General features: G+C 41.8%; 1 protein-coding gene across 1 annotated transcript; it reads right to left on the reverse strand.

The window, feature by feature from the left end:
• Window positions 1-384: 384 nt before the first annotated feature.
• capns1b (calpain, small subunit 1 b) lies at window positions 385-9,567 on the reverse strand. Its single transcript, XM_068716506.1, has 11 exons — window positions 9,297-9,567; window positions 7,963-8,021; window positions 7,789-7,825; window positions 6,793-6,885; window positions 3,919-3,976; window positions 3,690-3,754; window positions 3,029-3,097; window positions 2,844-2,922; window positions 2,475-2,591; window positions 1,861-1,919; window positions 385-806 (listed from the first exon to the last, which is right to left on the reverse strand). The coding sequence occupies exons 2-11, from the start codon at window positions 8,007-8,009 to the stop codon at window positions 780-782; spliced, it is 651 nt and encodes a 216-aa protein (XP_068572607.1). The 5' UTR covers window positions 8,010-8,021; window positions 9,297-9,567; the 3' UTR covers window positions 385-779.
• Between the last annotated feature and the right edge of the window lie 524 nt (window positions 9,568-10,091).

Raw genomic sequence — 10,091 nt, forward strand, 5'->3', positions numbered from 1 at the left:
TTATTATTATTATGCAAGGAGAAATCTTTCATCTCAATGTAGCTTTCCTGGTTTAATAAAAGGTTAACTTAAATAGAATGTTCCTGGAATGTACTGTAGTTACAATAAATCACTACAGTCTCATATGGACACTCACACTGAAGCTGGCACCGATTGTCAACTCTATAGAGCTTTTTAACCTGGAAGCTCCGTTCTGCCACATTGAGAGTAAAACATCAGAAGTTCCCTTTTTGTTCGGGCAGTAAGTACGATTATTGATGGCCACAAACGCTGAACATGATTAAAAAAATAAATAAAGAAATAAAAGATTCCTGTGTAGAGAAACACAACTTGCATGAACATCCAGAAGAAGTTGTCACACTCAAAAACCAGCCGTAACAACACTTCATTGTCAGTTGTGTCACTTTATTCGGTTTCTGATTAAAAAAAATCAGCTAAAGATATGAAATATAGAAATCCGTAACATGAGGGCGTTGTAGCGCCACTGCCTGGCAGCAGCAGGACAGTGCAACAGCAGCATCAGCTCCGCTCTGATCTTCCCCCTTCGCCTTATAATATTAATAATAATAATGATTATGCTTTAGCTTTAACGCTGACATTTTGGTCCCGTTGATGGCGAGGGGGTTTTCAAGCACTATTGCACATCCACTAGCGCACACACACACACACACACACACACACACACACACACACACACACACACACACACACACACGAGAGGGCGTGAGATGAAAGAAGAGAAGAAGTTTGTTGTTGTGGAGCAGCTTCCCTCCAACGCTTCAGGAGTACATCGTCAGCTGAAGCCACTGAGAGACAGAAACAAACACCGTTAGTGTCGAAGCAGCTCTGCGACGTCAACTCTGATCTTTGTTTCACTCATCGATGTATTTAGCTCCTTTACTGCAGTAAAAGTACTAAATCCACACTGTGAAAATACGCCGCTACAAGAACAAGCTCTGCATTCAAAACCTTACTTCAGTAAAAGTATGTCGTCAGTAAAAAGAAGTTAAAGTAGTGAAAGTACTCACTGTGCAGTAAAATGTTGCCTATGTTATGATGCTTCTGGATTAATATCAATGTTACATTTGACATGTTTTGAACTCCTTTATATTCTGTGGGCTGTATGATCTACATCAATGCATCATATTCTATAGATCATCACGTGTTTGTAGCGCGTGAACAAACAGCCCGGTGTCAGCTGATCAAAGAAGCCGTTTAAAGAGTGTGTTGATCTGAAGAAGTAGGAGGACGTTCTCAACACATAAAGGAACCCTTCATCCTTCAGTTTATCACAGATATTCAACAAGTAGCAAAAAGTAAAGCGTGAAAAATACAATAGTTCCCTCTGAGATGTAGTGGAGTAAAGGTACTTACACATAGTACTAAAGTCCTTCAAACCGCTGGTTATTTCCACTAAAAATCCTATTTTCCACTCCTCACTTTGATAGTTTCAGGTTTATTTTCTTACTCAAGTCTCAGTAAACGTTGTTCTTACTGCCCGGCCTCCAGATGACCGGACTTGAATCATTACTGTGCGGTCAGCAATTGTTCAGGGTAGAAGAATCATTCCTTCTCCATTTTTATTTACAGTTAATATTGTCCTCAGTTAATATTGAACATCAGTCAGAAGTCAGAGAGCTGAGCTCAGAGCTCTCTGAGGTAAAGTTTATCGTACACGTTGTCTATCAGAGAGTCTCCGATATGAATCAAGAAAACTAAAGATGTTGTTTTCTTGATTCATATCAAGAAAACAACATCTTTAAACATCAAAGTGTGTAGAAAACCCCCGAACACAACTGATTATTGCACTTCTCATAATAATGTTAGTACAACTAACAGAAAGAACACATCGCTAATTACCTCCTTGATGTCCAGGTCGATGGTGCCTCTGTTGTCCTTATCCAGGGTCTTAAAGGCTCCTGCAGACACACACACACACACACACACACACACACACACACATAATGTACCATGATGACTCAATACAGTCATATTAATCTTTAATATTTTATCAGTAAATAAGGATTATTTTAAAGATTTAAAGATCGGCGGCGCAATCTGAAAACCCGTCTAAAGGAGAGAGTCGTCCCTCCACAGATTTAATTCACATCATTTACTTGATGTCAAATGAATACAAATCCATATTATAAGGAAGAAAACGTGATATTTATTATGCCTCGTTACAGTTGCAGAGAAAAAGCTGGAGAAGACTTTCTTTCTTTGGACATTTCATGCAAACATTCAGGCTCTTTGATTAAATGAAGATGTATGAAGTGGGATTTGCAACAAACAAGCTTTCAGACCCTTATTCTTAAATGATTTTGATTCAAAAGACATACAGGATGTGTGGCTGATATTGTATAGAAAGGTGTATAAAATGATGCATGACACATCATTAGGATGCAGCGATGCACCTTTAAAAACAGAGAGGAGAGAGGGTGAGGAAGGTGAGGAGGAAGGGGGGAGAGACTCACTGCACATGGCGTCGAGTCGCACCAGGCAGCCGATGAAATTGTCAAAGTCCATGTCGCCGTGCTCGTCGCTATAGCGACGGATAATCAGCTTGTAGAGCTGGTCATTCAGAGGGAAACCTGCAAACACACAGTTGGTTGGAAATTTTACCCTCGGTTCATGTTCCTGGTTATTTAAACACACACACACACACACACACACACACACACACACACACACACACACACACACACACACACACACACACACACACACACACACACACACACACACACAGACAGACAGACAGACAGACAGACAGACAGACAGACAGACAGACAGACAGACAGACAGACACACACACACACACACACACACACACACTTTCTCACCTGCAGCCTTGAAGGCCTTTGGCAGTTCATCAGAGCAGATTTTACCTGAACCGTCTGCATCGCATTTTAAATAGACACCCTGGAGGAAACAGACATCAAACAAATAAACAACCCAAACTGTGTTCACTGTTATAACCTGAAATCAACCCAGAGAAGGGTCAGATGAAAGAAGCAGAGTGACCGACCTGCCATCTCTTGATGTTGTTCCACATGTATTTGAACTCGTGGAAGCCCAGTTTACCTGTGCTGTCACTCTGAAGGGAGTCGGGTCAAAGGTCAAGCTCACAAACCAGAGCAGAGTACACCAAGAACACACAACTAGTAAAGATACAACTACTACTGCTACTTTACTGCTACTTATACTACCACGACTGCTGTTACTTGTACTACTACCTTTACTTTATAGTCTACAAAAACTACTTTGTAACAACAACTAATACTTGAATTACTACTACTGCTACTGCAGCTGTTGCTGCTACTACAACAACAACTACTGTTACTGCTACTACTACTGGTAGTATTACTTCTAGTACTAATCCTGCTACTGCTGCTGTTGATAGTCTTACTACAACTCTTACTTCTACTACTACTGACGTTACTTCCATTGCTTCTGCTACTTTACATGCTACTGCTACCAGAAATAGAGCTACATTTGATACTTCCACTTTTACAACTGCTAATGGAACTGCTACTAGCGCTGCTGCTACTACTGCTACTACTGCTTCTGAGTTCCCTACTCCTGGTACTACTACTACTACTACTACTATTACTACTACTACTACTACTACTACTCTCTCTGGTGCTTGTAGTATCACGGTGTTAACGCCACGTTTAGTGAAAGGATACGTCCATGACGGACACCATGCTCCTGCAGGACTCGATGCTGAAACCGTCGGTCTTCAGGCCTCCATCTGAAACCAACATTAACTGATTCAACCTTCAAATGAAATACGTCAGTAAGAAATGCTGGTGAGAACAAAAAGTCTCAGTAAAACAGTTGCTGTGAGAACAACAGAAATAGAATTGTCAAACCGAAGAAATACCTTTATGTAGGAAAGCAGTAAAGCAGACTCACGTTTGCCAAGGACTTTGTTGAGGATGTTCTTCAGCTCAGTGGGACTCACCTCCATGTCCTGTTAAAACACACACACACACACACACACACACACACACACACACACACACACACACACACACACACACACACACACACACACACACACACACATCAGAAAAGGGTGTTCGTGCTCAGGTTGTTTCTTTCCACAGAGGAAACCCCACAAACAAAGTGATTCACAGCTGATCTGAGCGTGACTCAAACCAGACTCAAGCTGTTTCCTTTTTATTTCCTTTGATATTTTTCCAGCTTCTGACTCACCGCTGAAAGAAAAAACACTAAAAAGCTCATAACAACTCTCAAATGTTCTCCCTGTTGCCCAAACACTGTGGGGCGGCGCCATGCTAACTCTGGATGCTATCTCTGGATGCTATCTCTGGATGCTATCTCTGGATGCTAGCACAAGCAGCGTCTTAACTCTTTCCTAAAAGACACATCTTTGTGGTGAAACTGTGCACATTAATGCAACGGACATGAAATGGGCCGGAGGGTAATGTGGTTAAGACAGTTTGTTTTCTCTTGATCAGCTCATTTCATGACATAGACACAGTAAACTCAATGTGTTCTTGAGATTACAAGGTCATGAGAAAACGTGTGCGTTTTCTCGGTTTTGAAAAAAACCTGTTGTTCTTTTTTTTTTTCTAGTCTTAAACTAGACTAGACTAAAATCCTCCTAATCCACTGTTGACTCAGCTTCAACACATTCCAACAGAATCGAGGTCTGCGCCTTTAAAAAGTAACCATGAAGTCAGTGACAGACGCTCATTACAGATCTCCACCCACCCGGAGCTCAGCCAGGTGGGTGGAGATACTCTACTACAACCACCTTCGTCCTCTTCATCATCACTCTTATTACTGCTGTTGATTTAGAAAACCCGCCCGTGGGCTGAGTTCTGGTCTAACTGGTGCACACATCCCTCTGATGAGTCAGAGAAAACCTCAGACACACAGTGTATAAACACACACACACACACACACACACACACACACACACACACACACACACACACACACACACACACACAGCAAACGCCCCTCAGGCTCGGGTGCCGCCTTGCCAGACAATGGTAGGAATGCAGAGAAAGAGCTCTCTCGCCAACACGCCCTGGAGCCGACTCTGCTGAGGACACAGTAAAGGGAGTCACTCTGGTTCTGAGGTCCAGCTGAGCGTTTAACCCTCCGCCTCCTCCCTCTATGTCCCAGAATGCCACTGTGAACTATTACAGAAACAGAGCACTGCCTCTAGAGTTTAATACACAATCAGTGATCATTAAGGTAATGTAAGTGGCATCAGGATTGAAATGTAATGAAAAGAAACAGGACTATCAACATTTACAGGAATATGAACTCCACTCCGGAGCTTTCTCTTCTCTCTCTGTCCAATTGAATTCACAAGGCTGTGAATCACATCGTAAGGCTTCCTGACTGAGATAAGACAACGTCCGTCCATCACCGACGGCCGTCTGCTCAGTCTGTCAGACTCTCTCTGCCTGTTCCTGGACACATTCTCTGTCCATGTGACATGAAAACACAGAGCTTCTGCTCTGTTTTCACCCTAAAAACTGATAGAAAATGTTCAGAAGACCTTCTGTTTCCATTTCTTATGATGAATGCCTTCCAGCAGCTAATACAGGGTCACCACATCTTTTTGTTTCTTTTATTTGATGCTATCAGTGCAGCTGCTCAGCGGCTACCTGTTGGATTTGGTTGGTAAGTATTTCACTATTTATAGCTGATGCTTTTAAGTGTATTAAAACTATTGCTGCACAGTATATCACTGTTGTCTTTATTGTATTAGCGATGTCCAGTTGTGCGATAAATAATGTCATATTGAACTTTGAACAGAACATGTTGAATTACATTCTGTCTGTAGGCACCAGTGTGTCTTCTTCTTCTTCTTCTTCTTCTGGTTTTACTGCCTCCACTACTTTGTCTGGTGTGTTGTTAACGCTCTGTTCAATCAGACGTGTATTGTGAACATCACGGCTCTGGTGTTTTTAGAGATAGTTGAAAGAGTATCAGTGGAAAAGTTCACTTTAAAATACGCGTTCTTTTTATTTCTGGTGCCCTTTGTGATCTGTTCAATGTTAAAGTTATTGGAATTCATTCCTGTAAAGTCATTTTAATTCAACATACACTTTTTATTTATTTTTTTTGGGGATATTTGAGAACAGAAACAGAGCGGTAGAAGAACCTGCCGGGCACAATGGTGAGGAACCAGACGAAGTGAGTAAGAGAGAGAGCAGAGGGGACAGTGGAGGGTGGAGTTTGGAATGCAGCCGACAGCAGGCAGACAGGTGTGGTGAGGTGGAGAGAGAGAGGGAGCGACCGGCTGACTGACAGATCGACACATCTGTACTAAACTTGTCGAGCAGCTAAAGCGTGTCAACGTTTCAGTTGAGTGCTGAATGAGTATTGAAAGCTTTCCATCAATGGAAACAAGAAACTCCTGAAACAGGGTGCAGCGAAACGTATCGTCCCTGTGATTAAAGAGAGGTGTCAACATAGATCACTACAGTGAAATGTCAGGTATGCAGACACATATTCAAGGACATGATTCAATTACAAACGGACACTTACTCCTCGGAGCAGAAGCTGATCGCTGATTAGCACAACAGACCAGCGGCTCTCAGGTTAGGAGCCACTGTGCTCCACTGTGATCAAGTGAAACGTGCACACAGCTCCACTGTGATCAAGTGAAACTTGCACACAGCTCCACTGTGATCAAGTGAAACGTGCACACAGCTCCACTGTGACCAAGTGAAACGTGCACACAGCTTCACTGGGAGGGAAACACAGACCTGAGAACAGACAGGATTACTATGGACTCACCTCTCCAGCCAGCTGTTTGAAAACTCTCCGAAACTGTTTCTCCTCGTCGTTCTCATGAGACTCTGCGAAGTTCAGAGGTCTGCGAGGAGGAGGCTGCAAACACACACACACACACACACACACACACACACACACACACACACACACACACACACACACACACACACACACACACAAAGAGCTACTGTTAGACAGAGGAATGAGTGTGTGTGCCCTGGCTGCATTTAAACATTCCGTGTGTTTGTTTGCTTCTGAAATCTTCCACTGGGAGTGTCAGTAACACGGTTGAATTAAACCTCTTCAATCGATAAAGAGTTTCACGGTTAAGAGGTCGGGACACGACGTGGGGACACGACGTGGGGACACGACGTGGGGACACGACGTGGAGACGCTCGCTACGAGGACACAAACAGATTCACATCTAATCTTAGAATGTTTCTCTTTGTTATTGAGTGAGGAAAAAGTCATCGGATATCAGATTTGAACTGTGGCCAAAAGACTTTGATTCTCTTGTTGGAAACAGTAATAAATATCTTCACATGTCAACACTCCTACTCATCATGTTCACATATACAGATGAGGGTGAAATAATAGGAAGTTGGCTGAAACGGACACAGAACCTAAAGTGGACCAGGAAGAGGAGAAATCCTGCAACAAGGGGAGTTTAGTGAGACGCCGTCGAGTTCATTCAAAGAAAGAAGATGCATGAAAGTGAGTGTAAAGAAACGACTCCATGCTGATCTCATGAGAGGTTTCATCTGTTTTACTCTCTCACGGACGTCTTGTATTTTACTTTTAGCAGTTTGATAAACACTGTACAATACTGTACCCTGATCATACGATCAATACGCACTCTGAGACGTCAGGGTTAATGTGTGTGTGTGTGTGTGTGTGTGTGTGTGTGTGTGTGTGTGTGTGTGTGTGTGTGTGTGTGTGTGTGTGTGTGTGTGAGAAGGTCTAATCAGGGATTCAGAGAGGATCAGGTTTTACACTCACAGGGTCTGAGGACTTAAACATAGCCGGGTCGATGTTGCTGTCGGAGGGAAAAACAAGAAGACGGGAGTCAGAGAGCAGCTGTGAAAAGATCAATATGTGCATCCAGTACACGGTTAGCCTAGCTTAGCACAAACACTGGACACCGTTAGCTCTGCCTAGCTTTTGTGCGCTCACCTCACAACATCAATGATGCCGCCGATTAAATTCCTTGCAAAAAACATTTTGCCTTGAGTCTGAAAAAGAGACGGAGAGAAAACGTCAGGACACAAAGACACCAAGACAATACAACGCTGCACAACACACGTCACAACTTCATCAAGGAATACAAGCCTGAAACAAGATGTGGTCAACGTGACATCAACCAGTGACAGACTAATGAATGGAGTCACTGTGAGTTTGATCAGAAGAGAAGTTTTAGCAGGTCGTTTGAAGACATCTGTGGGTCCTGGTCTTACAGACTCTGACTGAATACAAATAATAAAATATAATAAAATAAATAATAATAATATAATATATCATATAATATCATATAATATCATAAAATATAATAAAATAAATAAAAATAATAAAATATAATAAAATATAATAAAATAAATAATATCATATAATATCATAAAATAAATACAAATAATATATAATATAATATAATATAATAAATAAAAATAATAAAATATAATAAAATAAATAATAATAATAAAATTAATAAAAATGATAAAATATAATAAAATATAATACAAATAATAAATAGAATAAAATAAATAATAATATAATATAATGTATTTATCTCACTCACATAACTACTCTAAATTCAAGTAGAAATCCAAAACATGTGGGATGAAAATGTGTACAAACTTTTGCAGTCGACATCTTTCGACACCATTTTAAATAAAAGTAATAATTAAAACACACGATGACGTGATGCAGTGTAAGCTATGATGACTCTTCTAACCTCACAGCTGGATGTGGACTGTGCTGCCGACTAACTCACGGTCTTATAAGACTTATAATGAATACATAGAACATGTGTCACAATGCCTTCAGGTGGTACACTTACAGTATAGAAGTACTTGTACTGTAAGTGTCCTTGTTATGCTGCTACTTCATCACATTTCAGAGAAGAGGGTTGTTGTAGTTATTTTACAGTCTGTATATACTATACACTTTGTTCTGCACAATGAATACTCAGTGTACTGAAGGACACTTCACTGCCGCTCCTTAAGTCAAGTAAAACTGGATCATTCTGGTCACTCAGATATTCTTCTGTTTGTTGTACTTTTCCACCGCTGGAGACAGAAGTGAACAATATGCAAACCCTGTATCTTCACATAGAATACAGTGTCAGGTTTCACACACACACACACACACACACACACACACACACACACACACAGCACAAACACCTCATAAAGCTACACACACGACAGTTCATCAAACAAACATCTGACCTGCATTTAAACTAAACACACGCTTCACACAGACGGACAAACATCTGTTGTTCTATTACTTACTTGTGCTTCTGCCGGAGAGAGAGAGAGAGAGAGAGGAGAGGCTGACCGCGAGCAGAGAGAGAGAGAGAAGTGAAGAAACGCGGAGGGAGAGGAAGAGACGCAGATAGTCTGGCACGAGGACACTCCCACTACCAGAGTCCAGAAAACCAGTTGAGCAAAAAGATCCGAGTTCTTTTTCAATGCATCATCAACCCCGCCCCAGCCACACACACACACACACACACACACACACACACACACACACACACACACACACACACACACACACACACACACACACACACACACACACACACAGGCAGGGAGAGTCGGCCTCCAGATCCTATCGTCAGACACAGTTTGTGATGCATTCAGGGGTCAACGGGAAAACTCGGACATCGCAAGCTACAGCTATTTTGGATGGAAATTCCTCAATTCTGATTACTTGACCGACTTTCATGAACCTGTTTACATGACGGCCGTTGTGTGTATTTGTTTATTGCACCATAACTGTGACATGGATGCGTTACTGAACGGGCCATCAGGGATCACCATGGCAAAATGTCACTCAAAGAGACACAAAACAAAAAGAATGAGATGTAAAATGACCACAAGGAGACACACAATGACCACAAGGAGACACAGAATGACCACAAGGAGACACAGAATGACTACAAGGAGACAGAATGACCACAAGGAGACACAGAATGACTACAAGGAGACACAGAATGACCACAAGGAGACAGAATGACCACAAGGAGACACAGAATGACCACGAGGAGACAGAATGACCACAAGGAGACAGAATGACCACAA

The sequence above is a fragment of the Cebidichthys violaceus genome, unplaced genomic scaffold, assembly GCF_023349555.1.
Source record: "Cebidichthys violaceus isolate CVI_PGR_0920_01 unplaced genomic scaffold, fCebVio1.0.p SCAF_1, whole genome shotgun sequence".
NCBI lineage: Eukaryota > Metazoa > Chordata > Actinopteri > Perciformes > Stichaeidae > Cebidichthys > Cebidichthys violaceus.

Bases quoted from the DNA above. Each gene is read 5' to 3' on its own strand.
- capns1b (XM_068716506.1), bottom strand. From the start codon at position 8,009: ATGTTTTTTGCAAGGAATTTAATCGGCGGCATCATTGATGTTGTGAG. The intron at 6,886-7,788 runs GTGAGTGTAAAA...GTGTGTTTGCAG, and splicing joins TGTTTAAGTCCTCAGACCCT to CCTCCTCCTCGCAGACCTCT. The intron at 2,592-2,843 runs GTGAGAAAGTGT...GTGTGTTTGCAG, and splicing joins AAAGGCCTTCAAGGCTGCAG to GTTTCCCTCTGAATGACCAG.